The 22313-nt window shown below is 36.3% G+C and overlaps 2 protein-coding genes across 6 annotated transcripts in view; both read left to right on the top strand.

Moving 5' to 3' along the window:
• LOC127528083 (uncharacterized) overlaps positions 1–22313 on the top strand; it is a 532584-nt gene that overhangs the window by 440544 nt on the left and 69727 nt on the right. The gene's annotated exons all lie outside the window — the stretch shown is intronic.
• The window catches only part of LOC114659714 (proton myo-inositol cotransporter), a 503513-nt gene that overhangs the window by 458547 nt on the left and 22653 nt on the right, over positions 1–22313 (top strand). Inside the window, exons 6-11 of one of the 5 annotated variants that reach the window (XR_003717583.2) lie at positions 1539–1659; positions 5240–5365; positions 13752–13870; positions 13977–14129; positions 15019–15138; positions 18466–18977. Coding sequence is in view for 4 of the 5 variants with exons in the window: in XM_028812344.2 (XP_028668177.1) it covers positions 1539–1659; positions 5240–5365; positions 13752–13870; positions 13977–14129; positions 15019–15138; positions 18466–18584 (758 nt within the window). In the remaining variant the exon portion in view is untranslated. Of the gene's footprint in view, positions 1–1538; positions 1660–5239; positions 5366–13751; positions 13871–13976; positions 14130–15018; positions 16557–18465; positions 20093–22313 lie in introns of those variants that run through there. The other 4 variants (XM_051935138.1, XM_051935134.1, XM_028812344.2 and 1 more) reach the window with 4 other exon arrangements.

Here is a 22313-nt window from a genome sequence, read left to right as displayed (position 1 = left end):
GTTTGCACACCTAGACGATACGGACGCTCGTCTAAAAATGCTGAAAGATTATCTTCACGTTGCTATCTTTTGTAAAGCTGATTCCTGAAAAGACATGCTGCACAGTGCTTCGCATACTTAAAAGCTCGAAGGGCACGTATTGATTTTTGACTGAAAAACAAACTCTCCCTCTCTCTCTCTTTGTCTGCTCCTGACGGAGGGGGTGTGAGCTGCCGCCTTCAACAGCTTTGTGCCGTGGTGCTTCGCATACTTAAAAGCCAAACAGACATATTGATTTGTTTGCTTCACTCCTTTGAAGAGGAAGATATGTTTGCATTCCTTTAATTGTGAGACGGAACTGTCATCTCTGTCTTGTCATGGAGCACAGTTTAAACTTTTGAAAAAGAGACAAATGTTTGTTTGCAGTGTTTGAATAACGTTCCTGTCTCTCTACAACCTCCTGTGTTTCTGCGCAAATCTGTGACCCAAGCATGACAATATAAAAATAACCATATAAACATATGGTTTCTACTTCGCGGATATTCTTATTTCGCGGGTGGCTCTGGAACGCAACCCCCGCGATGGATGTATAAGCCAGACTTATGTATAAGCCGATATTCTATTTTTTCATTTTCACAACTTTTTTCCTTAGATAAGCCGCGGCTTATAGACAAGAACTTAGGGTACATTCTTACCACTGTGTGTACACAACAGTTTTTTATGAATGAAAGGTAATGGCTTCAACAAATAGGTACATTTTTAATTCATTAAGCAAAGGTATAATTTTAAATTAAGATCTTGTGTATATATTAACCTTACATACACTGATTTATTAATATTACATTGTGTTATACAGCAGTATGTCAGAAATTGAGTAAACTGTTAAGTGACATCCAGAGACAGATGGTAAATAATATGCTAAGAGGCATGGACAAGAGCCCAAGTGGGGCCAAGTATGAAGGAATGGTATTCTAGCAAGACAGGAGCATCTGTAGAACCTGGAGTGAGCAATATAATTTAACAATGACTCAAGAATTCCCTATTGATCAGTATAGGACCCTCCATCATATTGTTAAAAAGTATATACTGATATGCACTTGCTATGTAAGCTCTTGAGCATCCAGGTTTTAATGAAGGAACCAACATTAAATATAGCTTTGAAGACCACTGTATGCACTTCATGTGATACCTTAGTTATGACATAGAGCATAATATAAAATATGAAAGGTTTTAGATTTGATCACTTTAGCACTGTCAGCAGTCTGTAGAAATCATTGGTATCGATTTGTAACAGTTGTCTGTTTGACATATGATCGTTTTCTGCACTTGCTTTCTTATGTGAGTCTTCAACTCGATGAGGAGGTGAGATGAAAAGTTATTGCTGAGTAGTGAATAAAGTGTGGAAGAGTTTGGAAGGTTGTAAGAAAAGGAGTCATGGTTTCTTTGAGTTTAAGAAATGTGTTCTACTATACAATATAATATTAAAATAATTTTAAAAACTTTGCTTATTAAATACTGTATTTACCAAAGTATCAACACTTACCAATTTCTCTCTGCAGGTACAATGCTGAGCCTTCTCGTTTTAGCAGTTGGATTTTTGCTGACAACTCAGCACTCTCCACGCGTTACTCTCCATCCCACAGATCCTTCATCACCAAACAGCACCTGCACAGAATATGGGTATGACATTATTTTTATTTATTAAATGAGCAGTGTAACTCTAAAAGGAACCCAACTGTCAATGGAGAAAGTGTTTGTAGTCCAGATGTTGATTTCCAGGTACAAGGAAGCCTATGTATAGTGTGTGCTCGCTGACATCAGACTGCCCCAACTGCAGTGTGACCCTTGATGTGGCTCATTTTGTAAATAGTTGTATGCTTTTTGGAGCAGATGAGTATTTTAACACGTAGATAACTGAACAACTTTATGCTGCAACAGTGTTGACTTTGTTAATATTGTTCTTTAAACAGAGGTAAAACTTAAGTGTAGCTATGTAATGCTGAACAGAAATGCAGAATCCAGTCATATGTTTGACTAATCTGTGGATAGAACAGCCACAGATACAGGTATAGTACAGTGTCATCTCTGCATTTCTCTTTCTAGTCTTTTAAACTTCATTTGAGAATGCTGGATTTTTAATTTTATAAGATTTTTTTTTTGCTCGAACTTTCACAGAAGCTGACACCATTTTAATTCTCTTTATTAGTCATTTATAATAAGTAAACTTTGCAACAAACATTACTTTGATAGCTTTTGTCATGATTAATAGTGGAGCATAAAATGTATCTTGACCAACTGAATTAGTAGTAATAAAATGTTAAAATTGTAGAAATAGTTTTAAAAAATTTTCTAAGAATTAAATTCAGATATACTTGGCACATTTGCTATTTGGTCTTGAGATGGCTGACCTCTGTGCAGTGCAACAGCAGCCACAGATGATATGAACTAATGCTTTCAGTAACTAACTGTATCTTCTGTAATTCGGAGCAAATTTGACACAACATTGCCAGAGTAACCTTGTTCATGTGTGCAGGCATAGCAGCTCCAGGGACAGAATGGTTTTCTGCTTGGGAGTGAAGTTAATATGCTGCGACCACCTATGCATAATTATTTCTTGGAGAGCTCTTTTCCTTCTTGCTATTTGTCTCTGTCAACAATGTTTATTTCACAGATAAATTTGTCTTCAAACGTGTCTACTGAATCATTTGTCAATAAATACCTGCTGCCAGTGTGTTTTTACTGCCTAAAAGTCTAGTAGTTTTGCTTTTTTGACATGTTTGATCAGCAAGAAGATATTTTTTTAACTTGAATTATTGCTTGGATGCAATCTTTTACCAGTTTGTAAGTGAATTTTTACTTGTGAATTATACCAATACTTCTGTACACCAGCAGCAACAGGTTTATGTCTTCTTGGTTAGCTATCATTACATGTATTTCGCCAAATCAAAGAATTCTAAATAATAGTGACAAGAGAAAATAGCAGGCTTGGAGTGACTTATCTAGGGCTAAAGGGCAAAAAAAACTTTTAATAGAAAAGAAGTCTTAAAATAGTCAGGATGCTCAGGAGAGATAGCATGAAGAGGAATGTTTCCACCATGGCATTATTTGCCCTCACAGTCTTTTCAGCCTGTGTTTTTTATTTTTGCTAAAAACAATGGAAACTGATTGTTTTTTAATGAGATTTTCAAATGAATCTGTTTCCTTTTTCTTCTAAATAAATCGGATTATGCAGTGCTCTGCTAATAATAAACAAACCAGTATTTTGTGCAAATTGTCTTCATTTTCACCAGATGCATTATTAAAACTGTTTATGCAAATTCATATTTTGTGACACAGCCTTTTAGCTTTTACAGGCACAATGCTCCCTGATAATCCCTGGGATCAGACTTCCTTAGTACTATCAATGTCTGTTTCTGTTTCTCTGCCTTTCATTTACTGCCTTAGCTATGTCATCTGTAAAACTTTTATTTTTGGTGTTGTGGTGATTCATACCTAACATAAGACAAAGGCCACCCCAAAGTACTTGAATCATAACTGTGTAAGTAAAATAAAAGTGAACAGCACTGTTACTCACCATCAAAATGGAAAAAGTGGGCATGCGATGGCAAGTTAACTTTCCTTCCTGTAATGTGAGGGCTTCTCTGTTTTTTACAGCAGGTTTGGTTTTGGAGAAAATAAATAAAACTAGAAAAAAAATGGCTAATTTTAATTTTCAACAAATTGATTTTCAGTATTTGAGTATTTTCAATAATAACTGCAACTGTGACATTCCTATCTAAGAAATCATTCTGAAAACATCCAAAAGGAAATATAACCTGGCTGATTCTGAATAACAAAAAAGGACCAGCAAACCTGATAAGCTAAGATCTTAACCTGAGTGCCAGAAGGAGTGACAATAGGTTGAGCTGCAAGCTTGCAGGCACTTGTGGTCTCATTTTACTACATTTACAGCATCTCATTTTGTGGCGGAACATCCACATACTAAGGGGGCAAAAGATACAACCGTATTAAATGTAATTATAGCTATTTCAAAACCTCAAATTCATTTGTAAATAGCCCTATACTACAACAACAACAACATTTATTTATATAGCACAGTTTCATACAAATAATGTAGCTCAAAGTGATTTACATGATGAAAAAAAGACAAAGTAAGAATTAAAATAAGACAACACTAAATAACATAGAATAAGAGTAAGGTCCGATGGCCAGGGAGGACAGAAAAAACAAAAAAAAAAAACTCCAGATGGCTGGATAAAAAAAATAAAATCTGCAGGAGTTCCAGGCCACGAGACCACCCAGCCTCCTCTGGGCATTCTACATAAGATAAATGAACAGTCCTCTTTGTATTTTAGGGTTCTCATGGGAGGACTTGATGAGGATGGTCATGTAGACTTCTGCCCTTTAATCCATCAATGTAGGGACATGACGGTGCTTTGAGTAGATGGTGGTGGCGCAGTTCGCCACCACAAAAAAAAAAACGGGAAAAGAAACAGAAGAGAGAGTAGGGGTTAGTATGGATTTTAGAGCCACCATGAATAGTTATGATAATTAATTGAATATACAGAGCATCAGAATTAAACTAAATTGAAGTTATGAGAAAGCCATGTTAAAGTAATGTGTTTTTAGTAGTTTTTTAAAGCACTCAACTGTATTAGCCTGGCGAATTCCTACTGGCAAGCTATTCTAGATTTTAGGTGCATAACAGCAGAAGGCCGCCTCACCACTTCTTTTAAGTTTAGTACTAGTAATAAAAGTTCAAACCATTTTATTTGGAGAAACTTGACATTTTTGCTATTATCAATTAAATTTTTTAATTTCTTTTTTAATTAGTTTTTCGTGATAAAGAAAATCTGATATTCTTTGTACAAAAATCATATATATTTTTTTTTTTTCTAAAAAGTATAACATTTCACATGATTTATAGTTAATTTATACATTCTCCGTGTGTCCATTTCAGAAATGCCCTCTGCTGCTGTTATGTCTTTTTGCTGTGAATGTAGTGCTTAATGCTCAGTAACTTGGACCATTCTGAGTAGGATTTTGTGGCTCAAGCAAAAGAATCAAAAAAATGCCAAGCACCTTGATGACATTTCTTTAAATAACACTGGAGCCATTACAAGCCATGGACTAAGAATTTTTAGCATTCTAATTTATCAGTTATGTTGTAGGTAATCACAGATAGCTTTGCAGTGTCTCCATCCTTAATTATGTGGTGTCGATTTTTATGTCAAGATAATCTTCTTACAATGTTTGACAGATACTGTGATGGTTGTATGTTGGATCCAGACTGCGGCTTCTGCTATCAGATGAATGGGTCTTCTGTGGGTGAATCTTCCTGTGTTTCTGTAAATAAGGAGTCAACAAGTCAAGCATCATGGGGCAGGTAGGAAATATTTTTACCTGAAGTTAGCTAAGTGATGTGCCATAACATCAAAAAAGAAGGGTGAGTTTAAGATATCTTTTAATGTTTAAAATATACCATGGGCACTTGACTTTAGTGATGTGTGAAGCTAACTCGCAGGTAGTATACCAGTAAAATATGAAGAAAATCTATCAGATGATACCAAGAAACACAAGCACAAATATGATGACATTGTGCATATCTCAAGACTGCAGTCAATTGTAACAGTATGGCTTCAGGTGTGGGAGGAAATTAGCATCTCCAGAAAAGGCACGCAAATTCACACATTTCAGTTAAGAGGATTTTGATGAAGGAAGTTTGCAGTCTTAACCTTGATGTTTTTTATTTCGTCTTATACGATTTCTCGTATTAGAAATTTGTTAGTTTTCGCATACCCCTTGGGGTCAGAGCGCAGGGTCGGCCATTGTACAGCGCCCCTGGAGCAATTACAGGTTAAGGGTCTTGCTCAAGGGCCCAGCAGAGTAGGATCTCTTTTTTTGGCAGTGACGGGGATTCGAACCGGTAACCTTCAGGATACCAGCGCAGATCCTTAGCCTCAGAGCCACCACTCCGCCCGTTTATATACTGTAATAACACAACCATTCTCTATAACTGAATAACCTGAAATATTGCTGCTTCTGGGCATTGATTGGAACCTCATATTTGCCACATTGCATTAATTTGACTTATTCCTAAAAACAATCCCAAATAACATCAAATAACTATCCTGTATTTCATTTATTATATGTGTATGGCATCAATACCTTCAGAGACATGTATGTTGATAAATTATTTGCATTTTTTATGTTTTTAGCATTAAAAATAACTTGTCACAAATGTTTCTTTCATTACATATTCACTAGAGGCTTTAAGTGACCTTAAGGAAGGCCAGGAAATTATGCACTATAGTGACTACATTAAAAAAAAAACAGTGCTGCTGACAAAGGAAATACATCAGGACAATAAAAGAGTTTTCATTAAAATGCATCCAGTCTTAAAGCCCTGTAATATTTCACAACTTTTCCAGTGGTTTTCAGTCACAGACTTCATTTATATAATTTTAGCAAGTCAAGGGTAGTTGTAGTGTACTCCATGACCACCAGTCAGATGCTGTAGCATATCCAGTAACTTAGTTGTGGAAGAATAATTTTAGGGTAACATAGCTTTCATCTTAAAGAAATAGCATAAAGGGTTAATAAGTGTCAGAAAGATGTGCAGGCACACCAGGAAACCAGATAAAGGTCAAGTGAACAACAAAATGTACTAAAAGATGTCTAAGAGATGACTAAGAAATCAGACGATGTCCTATAAAGAACCAGAATAGACAGTTGTTATATGCACAGAAATGTCAAGGATGGTGGCTCAACCCAAAGGTATAAGAAGAATATTATATAATAGACTTTTATTTTATATAAGTCATTTGGGTGTAAACCAATGGACCAACCAGAGTAAAATGTATGCATTGATTGACACTGTATGTAAATTCAATAGTTTATAAAATGAACCTCTATTTTTTGTCTCTGTGATCATTCTGATTATGCTGTAACAGACTGCTTTTGAAGAATGCTCCCTCCAAGGCATTTTGCCAAGGAGTAATTAAAAGATACAACTTTTCTCCTACCTGATTACTGATTTGTCCTGTTAGAGGGAGTTTCTTTAATAAGATGTTAAATTTCCACCACACGGTCCAACCAGTTTGTGATTTATCCCAACAAAACGAAACAGGTTTGATTTTGTCTTAAGATATAGAGGTGGGCTCTATGTGTCTGAAAATTGAGAACCAACGAGCGCTTAGGTTGTAAGTACATTGCACATAATGCAGAAATAAGGGATAAGAAACATGGGTGTTTTGGACCTTGCAAGTACAAGAGAGGCTTGTGTGTCTGATGTCTTATGTTTTATGTACCATGATAGAATGGAAAAAAACAAGAGTGCCACAATTGTGGCTGAATGTTTCGTACCTCTAAAGCATTCATACAACACTGGCTGTCAGGCAGCATGTTATTGGCTGTCAGAAGATGGGGCTAACTTTGCTGTGCTTTGGAAATGTGAAATTGTTTTAATGAAGTCGTTGAACTTGCCATTTTTAGATAGATAGATAGATAGATAGATAGATAGATAGATAGATAGATAGATAGATAGATAGATAGATAGATAGATAGATAGATAGATACTTTATTAATCCCAATAGGAAATTCACAATTCACAATTTACTCATGTAATGTGACATCCTTGGGTGATGAGATCAGCAAATGTAGTCAAGTTTCACAACTCCTCCAAGTAGAAGTTTCCAATTAACTGAAAACATTTTAACCAACTTAGTATCTAAAATGAGAACAAGTTGTGCTGTGATGAAGACTAAACAACAAAGTTGTTGTGTCTCTAAATTCCCGTTTCTTTTTTCAGTATGGAAATAACATTTACTCTTTTTTTCTTTTTCTTATGCATACTGACCCAGTCTCTTGCTAAATCCAGTTCCATACCCCATTCTAATCCAGAACAGGGCAGAGAAACCAGAGCAGTGGTTGTAGGGGTGATGCATGCTTACTTTAATGCATGCCACATCAGTTTACATGTTTGCTAGTAGCTTGAACATCAATGAATAATTGTAGGAAAACATATGCATCTTTATGATCTTTAGTAAATTCAGCATCATTGCCCCTCAAGCATAACGCAGTAAGAATTAGAAGTGCAGTATATTCAGGGTCATCTAGTGAATTTGTGTCAGTGAGTTTTCTGAGCATCTGCCTCAAACATGGGGTTATGCAGTTTCTGCATTGCTTCAGATTCATTTTTTAGGCAATACATAATAAAAATACCTAATTTTGTGTTATTAATGCATGTGTCTTTGTTACCTGCTCTATTAAAATACTGGACCACATCTGCTTCTGCCAAAATATAACAAGCATTAAAATTGCCCATTTTCTGTAATTTCTGTGAGTAATCAATGAGCGTGAAACCCATTGCAGGACTCGCCTTGTCTATACTGGGAGGTTTGTTCTCAAGAGTACAATGGCTTAAAAACTGACAATGCCATTGCAATAAGAAAGTTGTTTATTAAAATTTCCATGGCTGAATCATAAACAGTGGCAAATCGAGGATAGAAAAGCCTAGATTTTGGTTTTATTTGTCTACTGGGCATTTCTTTAAATGAACTGCTGAAAGGCCATATGTACATGCAGGAAAATAAAGAGTACATAGGTGTTTTTGCAAACGTGCGGATTAAACCTAAACAGTGAAGCAACTACTGCCAGTGAAGCTTCTTCAGTTTAATTACATTCAGAATGGTCAAAGGTGACACTTATTATAACCAGTAAAACAGCACTAAACCCATGCAGCGCTCTGCTACCTGTCAAATTATGTCAAAAGGTAAGGGACATATTGCATTAAAATCTTTATGCATTAATTAATAACAGTAAAAAAAAAAAGAACCTAGTATGTACATGATCAAGGCAAATGCTGTAAATAACAGGGAGAAGCTCAGAGAGACAATGAGAAAGATAACAGGTTTCCTGGAGCAGACTGAAGTTTGATTAAATCGATCGCAAAGGTCCTATGGCTGCTGTAGTTCATCTGAATCTGACATGAAAGGGTACTTTCTAGCATGTCATGAAACTTTCAAAAGTTAAAAAATATATATTTGGCATAAAGAAGAATCATATGAAAAAGACCTATTGGGTAACTCCCCCCCCCCCCCCCCCCCCCCCAGTAGTTGAATGCAGAGCCACATCATGACATGTGTGTGTCCCATAAAAGATCTGCCGCTGTCACATCAAAAGAATTGGTGAGTACTTGTTACCGATTGAAGGCTTAGCATCAGCCAGTCTTGTCAGGCTAAAAAACTTTACTTACCAGCAGTGTAAATCTACACAACTGTGTGTATTTAGAATTCAATGTTTTGAACACTGCTGAACAGTAGCCAAAGCAAAAGAAGAATTAGTTAAGGATGTAACTGTAGGCTTATGTAAATCATTTGTGTTTTTTTGCAACAGATAAGTCATACAAATTGTAACTGTTAGCCGTGCTAAGGAGTATAAAGCCTAGTAAAGTAACTGGTGATATTGCACTCTGTATTATGGCTATTTGAAAATTCCTGACCACAAACATTATTGTTATTTATTGTCTACAGCACCAGAGTCTGTATAAAATAATTGTAAGAAATCCATTTTATGATGTTGCACTCGTACTCTTGAGAGTAATCACTTGGTGTCTTTTGAATGTGGAAGTTTTAAACAGGGTGCAAATGTTTTTAGAGCTTTAATAGAAAGTAGTAGAAGTAGAAGGAATGAACATGGAAAAACAAAAATTATATAGTAGTACAGCTCACAAGATTACACAATGACAAATATAAAATTGTAAATAAATTATTATTTTGAACCGGTGGCATCATCCACACGTGCATGTAAGGTGCCATACTCTCTTGTATGCTAAAAATGATCATTAAATAATGGTCTTTGTGTGTAAGATGGACCAAATTCTGTGGCGGAGTACAGGTATAAAATGTCCTTACTGCACACCTCATCTGTAGAGCAACATCCTTAAGACTGAGTCTTCAGAACAAATAAAATAAGGTCAACTGATCATTATTGATAACCAGCACAAGAGTTCCCATGCTGCCATACTCACCCTGAGTCTCATACCTTGATTGCTGATTTATCAATTTGTACACAAGGAAGGCATTTCTGGCACACAGAATGTGTGCGAGTCAGCGTGTTACATCACAAATGCCACCTTCTGTGTAGGATGAGCCCCCATTAAACTTCTGTATTTGAGCTTTGATTTAAAGGAATGATGCGATTTAGTCTCTTATGGAAAATAAAAAATAAAGAGTCATTAAAATGTCCAGTTATAATGAACTAAGGTCAGATTTTGGGGTTAACATAAAATTATTATTTTTTGTTAATTGTACCATCCTCTTTTTGGTCTTTGTATTTGCATGATGATGTAGAGTTTTCCTTCATCTCAGTGACATAAATATAACCCCCTCCTTATTGGATGCCTCTGTTAGATTGTGACATAATGTTGTTTAATCAAAAATAACAATGCATTTCATGAATAAACTGAAACGTATTCCCTAAACATATACTTAATGCTTATTATAGCTGTTTATACTATTGTATTTGGCATTTTTACATTTGACTCTGGTTGTGTTGTTACTAAGCAAAAATAATTTTAAGCAAATGATGGCTTCCCATGCAGAAGGATGCACAAAATATTAAATGCTTGCCCAATCAAGTTCCACTCTTCTTACAGTATAGTGGTCTACAGTTGTCTCCTCCTTTTGTTCAGCCAGATAGTTGGTTGTTGTTGTCTACGTTTGTGTTCAGTTTGGGACACTAGCAGGTTAAGTGACTCAACCAAGGTCACTCGGTGAGCAAATTGTCATTTCCGAACAGCTGTCTTTGTGTTTTACACTCCAGTGCCCTAACCAACAGGTTGTTTTGCTTAAAGCAGCCTTAAGTTTGTAGCCATTCTGCCCTGTCTTATATGCTGTGCTATTAAAAAGCCTAATATTTTTGAGCAAGCCCTTTTAATGACTCCCTTGCAAAATGGAACACATTGAGATGACATGAATCTTTTAATCACTGTATCCAATTCTCTTACGCACCATTTGATTAACCTGCTAGGATAGGAATACTGCTTCAACATGGGGCAATTGATTAAACTGTGAAATCTTTCATAACTCATAATATAATGGGTGACAACTTTTACATTGACAAGATAATTTATCAGCCTGCTTCATGATGTGTAATTCCATGATACTCTACCCGTTCATACCCAAAACTCTGCAAAACCAAAGGCCTTATGTCTAAGTAGCCAACACATTTTTTTAAGTAACTAAGCAGATGAATAAGGGATTTTGGAAGTAATCAAATGGAAGTACAATATATAGCTACTAAATTAAAATACAGAAAAAAGTCTCAGAAAGAACAACATATAAAACTAGGGGGCTCTGCCCCCTGCTCGCTTCCCTCGCCAACCCCTGGTCTTTGGTAACCCGCAATAGATTTGAAAGAGATTATTGTCTGTCTTGGTAATTGTTACATATGTATCATGTTCACCGTCACGACATCTGTAGGTCTATGTAATATATGTAAATGACAATAGCAGTTTAATTGTTATGTTATGTAAGTATAGAATGTCTTTGAGTTTGCGCAGATCTATGTATGAGATATATTGGAGTGTAAAGGCGTAGATGACGCACAAAGGATATCTTCATACACCACATTTGTAGTAAAGATGGCGTGTTGTCCTTGAATGAGTTTTCCTTGGTATGGAGTTATTATAATCTTGACGTTAACGTCACATGCATGCCGAACTCTTGAGAAGGCCACATAAAGTTGTCCATGTCTAAATACAGGCTCAGAGAGGTAAAGGCCGACTCTGTCCTTGGGATTTGTTGATTAGATATACGTTGTTTACTGTTAGTAATATGGATAATTGCACTTACTGTTAAAATTACCTATTTCCGTTAGTTAAACTCTTTTGGGGTGGGACGCGGAAGCCTCTTCTGTTTGTGTTTTCTGTGAGTACTTATATTGTCTTACTGTAATGTGATTTACATATGCTGTGGAGTCCGGATCTTCGGGGCTTCTGTACTATCTCGGTTTTAGCTTGCGGTGCTTTCGAAGCGCGTTGTAGGCGCCTGCACCTTCCGTACTATGTTGGGTTTGACTATGCTGTGTAGTGTGGACGTGTGTCAGTCGAGCTGTTTCTTTTTGGAGCCGTGCCTGCTTTGCTTGCGGCATTTCAGACGCGCGTTGTAGGCGCCTGCGTTCATTGATTCTGTCCAGGCGGGCTCGTGGTTTACCATTCTCGGTTAGCCTGTGTTTTCTGTGGTTGTACTGTCAACATTGTATTACTGTATGTGCTTAATATTGTATTACTGTAATATGATTCACATATGTTGTGGAGTCCAGATCTGTGTGGTTTCTGTACTATCTCGTGTTTATGCTTGCGGTGTGTTATGGACCACGCTGTGTAGTGTGGACGTTTAGTTCAGAAGCGCGTTGTAGGCGCCTGCGCCTTCCGTACTATCATTGTGGACCTGTGGGGCCTCCGTAGCCTCTTCCGTCTGACTCTGGGGTGCAGCGCAGAATCCTCTTTTTTGTGTGGCTGTGTTGTTAGTCGTTAGCTATGGGCGCGTTGTTGCTTCATTTCTCATTCCCATTAGTTGAGCTCTTTTGTTTTTGGGCCGTGACTCCTTCGTTTGTGGTGGATCACACTTCGCTTGCGGTTCATGAGACGTGCGCTGTAGGCGCCTGTGCACTATGTCTCCTGGTCCCATCGCCGTGTACCTGCGTCCGTGCCTTCCGGTTTACCATTCTCGGTTAGTAATATGGATAGCTTTTAACTAACATACTGTACCAGTTGCCGGAAAAAACTTCTTATTGTTTTAAACTGTTTTATGGGCAGACCATAAATTGTCTAAAGCATTGGGAAGTAGTTATCATGTGTTTTACATTAAAAAAATAATTACATAAAAAAATATATTTTTTAATATACTGTAAATTGATTATACTCTAATGGTTTCCTGCATTTTTTTGCAAGTGTGAATAGTGTGCTGATTTCCTGTTAAAACATTTTTCAGTTTTAAATAGTATGCAAGTTATGGTTATGGGTTTGCTCTTGTTTTAAAATCACAGTGGGACAAATCCCAATAATTGCTTTTCCATAAAAATGCTTTTTTCTGCAATGTGCAGTAAGTACCCTGCTATTTGCTCTGTAGGAGATTTCCTCCTCTGTGAGAGTGGTTCCTTGTGAATTGATCTACAATTAGGTAAACCATGCAGGAACAATCACAATAAAATTAATGACTCACAGTCTCAAATAAATGTTTTTTTAAAAAAGGCACCATTCCAAAGTTAGGTGGTTGCATAACAATATGATTTGAATATAAGATGATTTGATAAAATAGGGTAATACTGCAAAAACAGAAAAGCTGAACACTAGGTTAATTATTAATAAAGAAGTACACATTTAGCAAATATAATAGATGAGCACAGTAATTGTCCAGGTCTTTCACTATAAAAATGTTTTCACTATTTAAAGCTAACCACCTGAGTGGGCCTCCAGGCCAGTGTACAAGCCACAAAATAGAAGAGGCCTCTGTGTAAAGAGAGCTCAAAGCTTCACCACAGTTAGTCAGCATCTCCCCATACGATTGCAATGGTGGGGCTTTGGGCAAAGGACAGATTGTAGATTTGTAGATTGACAATTTATGAAACTGAAAACCTTTTTATTTATACTGGATACAGTCACATTATTGTGTCTGCAGTAAAAAATACATTATTTGTTATACAACTAAAATGTGTTTTTATCCCCCATAATAACGGTATAAACATTAACTGTTTTTTTTGTTGATTAGGTGCTCAAATACAAGCAATACAGCACAGGGGATATTTTGGGCTTATAACTACTGCCCCACTGCCTACTCTTGGACTGCATTGTTCGGCCTTATTTTGTACCTGGTATTTTTTGCACCTGGTAAGACACTGAATTAGAATTTCTTACATGTCACTGCAAAATTCTTTATTCAGTAAAATAATTATGTATTCTATGTGTTGTAACTTGTAGATTTTTGTTGTTTCAGGAATGGGACCGATGCCATGGACTGTAAATTCTGAGATATATCCACTTTGGGCAAGAAGTACAGGAAATGCATGTTCAGCTGGAGTGAACTGGATATTCAATGTTCTAGTTTCCTTGACCTTTCTTCATGTGGCTGAATACCTGACTTATTATGGTATGCACAAAGATAACGATGTTGATCAGGTGTAGAGGGTGGTTAGGCAGGGCCTGGAAATGCACATGGTAGTAGAGAGACTCACAAGAATGATGCATCAATCCACAAAGAATGCAGAGGGGCTGTTTAAAAAGCCATGTGCTCTGAGCTTGCCTCCCAGGTGTTTATTTCAGGAGGGCACAAGTAACCAGTAGGTGTCAGCAGGGGATTTCTGCACAGCGATTGCCTAGCCAATTGATTGGATGCAGGGGTTCAAGAGTGTGTGAATATCTGGGCTTGCCAGAAGGAGCTCAAAGAGATGGGCTCCAAAGTTTTTCAAGGCATTCCTCATTTTTTTCTTTCTCCCTCTCTTGAGATCCTTATGTAAAATAAAACACCCTTTTTGGATGAACATGCAACTTCTTTCAGTTCAGTGTAGTTTCAGAGAAAGCTCAGGAGTGCCCTCCAGTGTCTCTCCTTAGGAGAGTACTAGAAAACTATATGATGGTTCATTTTCTATTGAAAATGAACATTTAAAGTCAACAGCCCTACATGTTCAATGTTTCTTTTTTAGTATAATAGTCTATTGCCTAATAAACAATGTAGAAAAAATGGGTGTACTGTAGATGTCAATTAATCAGCCATGCATTAACCAGTTATCAGATTCTTATAAAAAAAAAAACGAGGACATTCTTTTGCAACAGGATTATGCCCCTGATAGATGACCTTCTTAACATCTTTTGGTACATTTTGTTACTTGTTTCATAATGAGCATGGTGCTTTTATAGTATGTTTCATTTTTACTGAGGTCAAATTTTTTCTTCTTCAAATTAAGGTTTACTATGTTGATTTTACGTCAGAATGCTGTTGCATTTTTCCAAATTTTATAAAAATTGCCTTTTCTTTTTAGGTGCTTTCTTTCTCTATTCAGGACTTGCAGCTCTGGGATTCCTTTTCATCTATGGATGCCTACCAGAAACTAAAGGGAGACGATTAGAGGAAATTGAATCATTATTTGAAAACCAGTTATGTACGTGTGGATCTTCAGATTCTGATGAAGGCAGACATATCGAATATATTCGAGTGAAAGGAAGCAATTACCATCTCTCTGACAATGATGCCTCTGATGTAGAATAATGTATAGTGCAGTCCAGCCATTTAGTAATTTAAAGGCCTTTGGGGGATGAGCAGTTATTGGTGACCTCACTACTCTGCTTCTGGTCTGTTTCCAAATTGTGTTATCTTTATTAGAATTTGCTGTTGTATTTTGTGGAAAATATTTTCATTACATGTACTAAATTTTCATTTAGCTTTAAAAACCCTAAACTCTGTCATTTACATAATGCAAACCTCACTTAAGTTATCTAGGAATTAAAAAAAGAAAACAAAAATATTCAGTTTCCTTAAACTATTCCTAAATTATCATTAAACAGTACAATGAACCAATATTAAAAAGAAAAAAAAACCTACCAAAGACACAAAAATAGTATTGTCATCATCTTTTTCAGATTCCTCAGTATTACATTCCAGCTCCTTTGAATCAATATTTTCCATTTAATACAATAAACAACCAACAGCCATGTCAGTGTTCCCCAGTCCTTTTCCTCATGTCATTGGAGGTGGGATTTTTGTCAAATACCCTAATAGATATTTGATTTAACTTAAAAACTGGTGTTACAAAAAGGTTTGGGAGTTATTACAGTTTTCACAACTAGGGAAATGAGCAGTTGTAATGTGGCTTTCTCAGCACTTTGTGTGGGTGCAAACTCTACTAAATAGCATATCAAAACTACACTTTTATGTGAATAAAAAAATATAATTAATTAGACATCAACACTTCAAAAAGAATGCATTCCATTAACATGATCAGTAATTTTATTTTCTAAAATTAAAAAAAGCATGAATCATGTCTTTCCTAAACCTCTTTGAAGTAAGTAATCCCAAGTTCTTTTTTAATTAGCTAGTCTAGTAATTATAGCAAAAGTCATTTTCACATATATTTTGCACCATGTTTTCTTATGCAAGGTGAAATTGCCTGCCCTTCACTCTACCATCAACAGGCATTGTTTGTTATCTTCTTGTAAGAAGAAAAAGCTTACTTTCAGGTTTTCATTGACACAGAGATACTCTAATTTAACCAAGCAGGTGATTACTGTATCTGTGGATAATGTTGATACAGTCAATTTCACTGGAAATGAAAAAATAGCAGGTACAAAGATTGCAAGAATCAGGACTTGGTAACATTGATCTTTGGTATTGGTTTTCTTTTCAGTGCTCTTAGTTAGTGTCCAGTTTACCATTTTAAACTGTGTAATTGCTGTTTTAAAATTGAAATACCACAAATTAACTAAAAAGGAATTAAAATGTATTGAAAGAATAACCGAGATACAAAAATATCAAAGGTTGAGGGAAATGTCAAATTCTAAAATATAAAACATCTAAAAATGAGGTTTATTTTAGCATGTTTGTTTTGTATTTATTTAATGTATGTTAATTTGCAGAATTAGTCTTCAATCAAAAGTTTTGAACATCAAAAGAATTCATATGTAATGCAGAGGGGATCTATTCATACCCAGAATAAAAAAAACAAAAATAAATACAGATGATTTAATTGAGTAGCTGATGGGTAACTATGGGAGGAACCAAAGTAGCAATTACTGTATTTTTCGCACCATAAGACGCACTTTTTTTTCTCCAAAAGAAGGTTGGAAATGTCTGTGCGTCTTATGGAGCGAATATTGCGTCACAGACCATGATGTGTATTACCTGACAAAAGTCGACATTCAGGGGTAGAGGGCGACAAAACTCACTGTTACGTTATAGGCATTCCCTCTGTGCTTGGAGGAATGTTAGACTCATTGACTCGGCATCTAATCCTTGCGTGTGCGTGAGTTGCGAAATGTAAACAAATGTAAAAAAAAGGCAAGATGGCATCTACATCTCATGAGGGAGTGAAGCGAGTGCAGAAAACAAAATACTCAGCAGACGATGTTTTGCGCATTATCACTGAGTTGGACTCTGATTTTTCAGAATCTGATTTTGTCGAGAGTGATCAGGAGATCGAACAAGAGAGTGAGGAACTGGCATCAGCTGATCAGGACACCAGCCGATGCCGTCCCAGCTGAGCACATTCGTGCAGCCATATGCACCTATGGCACGGTTCGTGTGGGAGGAATACCTAGACATTGATCCGTGGGAGCCAAACTGGCTACCGGACTTCACAAGACAGCATGGCTTGCTGTTGGACTCAACAGATTACCAGCCACTGGACTACTTCAGGCTGTTCTTTCCTGAAGCTGCCTTTCAGTTACTGTAAGACGAGACAAACAGGTATGCAGAACAATTTTTTGAATCGAGGGCTGTGCTTTTACCGCATTCTCGTTTTTCAAACTGGAAACCCACAACAAAACACGAGATGAAGGGCTTTGTGGCCTTACAAATATACAGTAGATGGGACTAGACTGGCGATATAACTTCACGGAGCATTGGTCCAAACGTGTGTGATGATAGGTACGTGCTCCTGCAAAGTGATTGTGAGCAACTGAGCTTCATAAATTCTGACACTAGCGATGAGGAGTTCTTGGGGTTTCCATAAAACTAGAAGAGTGCTTGAACCGTAAAGTCTCTCCTTATTTGTTAATGACAGTGATGATGTTTCTTAATACCGCTGTTGAATTTACATGGTTGAAATATTATTCTGCTATATTTTATTAAACATATTAGTGCACCATTTGGTTCAGAATATTTTTTTTCTTGTTTTCCTCCTCTAAACCTAGGTGCGTCTAATGGTCAGGTGCGTTTTATGGTGCAAAAAATACGGTAAACAGAAGGAAAGCAAAGGTCATACAGACTGTTGCCTTTGTTGGGATAGTATTATTTTTGTGGTACATAGTTTACATCATATTTATAATGTTGCAGTGTTTTTTAGGCATTTTCACATTTACTTATTCAGCTCAACACACATAATGTTTGTAGTGTATGGTTTTTGCAGTTTAAAATGATGAAAAGAAAATGTTTACATAAATTAAATTTTTGCAATTACCCTCAGATTAAAGTGGTATTCAGGATGTTTAAAGTATGTTCCTTCAGCTTTTATTTTAATTACTTCTGTAACTCTTATCAGGTCTTTGCTTTACACACTCTGTTTCAAGAATATTCATTTAAAAAGGTCTTTCTGAGCATGCCTTCTTCATAAAAGTTTATATTATCTATTATAAGGTCACTCTCGGACCAGCTTACTTTCATGTACATCTGAAGCTAACATACTTTACTGCAACTTGCAAATATAAACATATTCTGTTTAAAGTTAGGTATTAAAATGAAAGACTTGGTTCTGAAATAGTGTTGAATTTTGTAGACCAATTAAACAAACCAAACTCGGATTTGAAAAATGCCATCAGACTTCAGTTTTCCAAAGGTTCCAGATTCCCAGATGGAGATTATGGAGTATCCTATATATCGGTAAGCAGTGGTTAAGACACAATATGTTATACATTTGAACCTTCCTATAAGAGATTCAATTTTTAACCACAATTTAACTTTTTTTCAGTTACTCCCTCCCCCCAAACTTATTTGTGGAAATGAAAATGCTGCAAACCCTGATGCTTAAATATAATTCCATTCAGAATGACAATTAAAATTTCTAAAATAAGTGTATCATTACTTGTTTAAAACCTTTCACAAATGTCACTCTTATAAAAAGCTTTACAAAGAAATGTACATTACAGCATATTATACATTAGTAAAAGTATATTGTATTTAATTGATTTTCATCTTTAAAAACTACATTTCAATTTTGTTTCTTCTTAATTTTTGCAGTTGTAGTACATTAATAACTAGGCCTTATCAAGATGATGAGGGAACTGTGAGGTAAGGTTTTATCCAGACCTGAAGCAGATACCTTTTGTATGATGCATTTTATGATTTCCTATCTTTTACATAGCAGAATAAATGTTTACATGCAGTTGTTGTATATGAAAATACATAACTATTTAGTGATCTTTTCTAAAAAAAAATATTGTTTTGTGCAATTTTTTGCTGTCTTCCTCTTGTAGCCTTGTGTACAAAACTAATACATATTTATCTTCAAGTGGCAAAGTGAGATAAATGTGTTTTAAATGTAATGAATTCAAATGTTTTTATTAGTTGATGCAAAGTTAAACATCTCAGTAGCTGTCTGATATCTGTAGTTTGGTTGGTATCAAACTGGATTTTAGCACAAGACATGGTTGAAGTTAAATCATGTTATGTTATTTGTGACTAGAGCAAACAAATAATATTATCAGTGCTCTGTTTAATGGATTATTTGACCATTACTTATGTATAAAGGTTGTTTAGCTGTTTTGAACCACATGATCTGTATGTATACCCAAGTCTAATTACCAAACATAACAGCAGATATAATTTATTGTATACTTTATAATAGGATTTGGGCATCTGTGCAATTACAAAAGAGTTTTGAAATACTCAGAGGTTTTGTATATTTTCTTGGTTAGAGGGGAATGTGACATTTTAATGGTACTATATAGTGTTTTTAAAAAGCACACATTATCAGGAAAGGCCAAAATCTAAACTTTTCTTAAAATTCTAATATTATAGTATAATAAACAATCATACTTTAAAGTAAGCTTGACAAATTTTGTTTAATTAAACTGTTCACTAGTGAAAGTCACTTTACAAACACAATGATATAACTAACTTTACATTCAGTACTATAATGTGACATATAATATTGAAATTGGAAAGAGTTTAAATAAATCTTGGCAATCCTGAACTAATCTTTTAAACCACAATGTAGGCATCTATAAAGTTTATAAATAATGAACAGATGCCATTTTCCTATGTGAAACATTTGTAATTGTAAATTTTAAGTGTTTATGCAATATCAGTGCTGTACAGTTAATTTGGTTATTGTTGCTGTTAATGTTTTATTATAATTTTAACTTTATATAAAATTATATATTCATTAAATTCAGTCACTTGAATATGTGAATGGAACAATAAATGGAAGCTAATTATCTAGCAAATTGGTCTCCCAGTTCTAACTTTAATAATCAACTACTAGCTAATTAATGTGAATATAATGTATGTGTTAATAATTAATTTGAAAATGTACAGTTTATTTATGACAATTTAATCCAGAATGTAATGTACAGAAAACCAACTAGTTGACTGAAAGTAGTTTCTGCATTTCAACCTCAGAATGAATTTTTTCAGCTAACAACAGCAAAACAGCACCAGCTATACAGTATTCAGTGTTTTAATTCCTTATACAGTATGTTTGATTTCACATTAATATATCTTGGCAATATCTTAGGAAATATTTTTAATACAATCAGTTTTTTGGATGGAACAGACATGCAATTTGTAATTTAATAATGGTTCGCTCTCTTTCTGCACACAGTCCAATCTTGGTTTAGCCTAGGAGAAAAAAAAGGAACAATTTTAGACTACATGAAACTCTTCCTTTACTTCATTTCCAACTTACAGTTGTTGAACCATGATGCAGTTTTTATGTAGGATGACTCATTAGTTTGAAAAGCTCTAGAAAAAACTCAGTTTTCTTCCTGTATTCTAAACATAAAATAATTAATTGATAGGTATTTGTGTGTGCTTGTGTGTTACACTGGTTTGTTGTTCTATTCAGGATTTGTTATTGGCTTCTTTTTCTTACTGTGTGACCAGTGTTTAGTCCAAGTGACCTGGAATTAATAGGAATAACAAGTGTAATGATACGAGGAGAGAAAAAAAATATATATGAAAGGCATGTATAAATAGTTAGCTTTGTTGTATTTCGCAAGACAATGGACCTTTGTTTGCAACTTCCAAAAAGCAAAGGTATGTACAAATAATGAGCCCCAATTAGGGTCAAACACGTGTTGTTTAATCTTTGTATTATTTCACAGGTACTGCATCACATATCTGTGATCTGCTTCTTGCAACTGACAGGACATTGTGGATGTTTGCCAACTGGCAACCACAAGCGTTACCTGGTAGGTAACCATCCAAATACAGTGGAACCTCGGGTCACGAACGTCTTGGAACACGTACAAATTGGGTTATGACCAAAAAGTTTGCCAAACTTTTGCATGTGTTCACGACCACACACTCGGGTGACGAACAAGCCAGTTTCCTTTCCCTTCCGGTTCATACATGCCGATGATTTCCGTACGTGTTCAGTCTCTCCCTGTGCATTGTTCTCAGTCAGACGTGCATTGCGCAGAGGGACTTTGTGGTATAGCGGGTCTACAGCTCACGTCAAGAGGCCAGTTTTAAATAAATAATCGCCGCGCTTGCAGCTTAGCGAGAGGGCGTGGTGGTTGAGTGGCTGAAGCAGTTCCAGGGAAATTCATGGTGTGGGTGTTTCTCACCTAAGTGCACAGGTGGGAAACCGTCCACATCCATAATTGGTCCCAGGGCTGCTGATTGCTACAGCTGCCACGTCCTTTTCATAAATAGAAGCACGAGGCGGCTAAAGAGAGGAAAAAGAAAAGAAAGACGGAGGTTGCGGAGTGAAGAAGTAAGCAGGAAGCAGTGTGGAAAGAACCGGTGTGAGCGAGCGAGCGAGCGCGTGCTCGCAGGCAGGCAGCTGGACAGTGAGCCCAAGCAGGGGTGTTTGGCCGACACTCGGTGGGGCAGAAGGAAGCGGTTGTTCCAGCTGAACGATCAAGGAGCTGGAGTGACAAGAAGAAGGACGGCTGGCCGCGTAAGGCCGAGAAGGTAGCGGGAGTCGTGAGGCTTGGGTGGTGAATTCCCTGACGTGGGCGTCCTGGTCGCCATGGAAGCCAACTCTCGGTCTGGAGAGTGCGCGACCAAAGCCAGGGATCGGGAGGCCTCCAGACCAGAAGGAAGAAAGAACGACAGCTGCAGGTAGAGTGGCTCCCCTGTTGCGAAGCCAGGATAGGGACAAACAGGGGGGTCACCAGTTAAAGAATGCACCGGGCTTGTTTTTAAAAAGACTGCTTTCCAGCATTGCTTTAACCTTGTTGTATTTAATGGAGACTTTTTTCTATTGGATTTTAACCTCCACTTCACTTCTGTTGTTATGGGATTATTTATTTATTGAAGGATTCTGAAAGCACTGCACTTTATTTAATTTGGACTTAGTTTTTGATTGTTGTTTTGTTGATTTTCATAAAAGCACTTGGCACTTTTTGCACCATCCCCTTGCTCCATTGTAGTGCCTCACTGTTGTGCTCATTGGTA

Source organism: Erpetoichthys calabaricus, chromosome 1, assembly GCF_900747795.2.
Source record: "Erpetoichthys calabaricus chromosome 1, fErpCal1.3, whole genome shotgun sequence".
Taxonomy (NCBI): domain Eukaryota; kingdom Metazoa; phylum Chordata; class Cladistia; order Polypteriformes; family Polypteridae; genus Erpetoichthys; species Erpetoichthys calabaricus.
The sequence above is the reverse complement of the archived record's forward strand: the minus strand, read 5'-3'. Positions and strand labels throughout refer to the sequence as shown.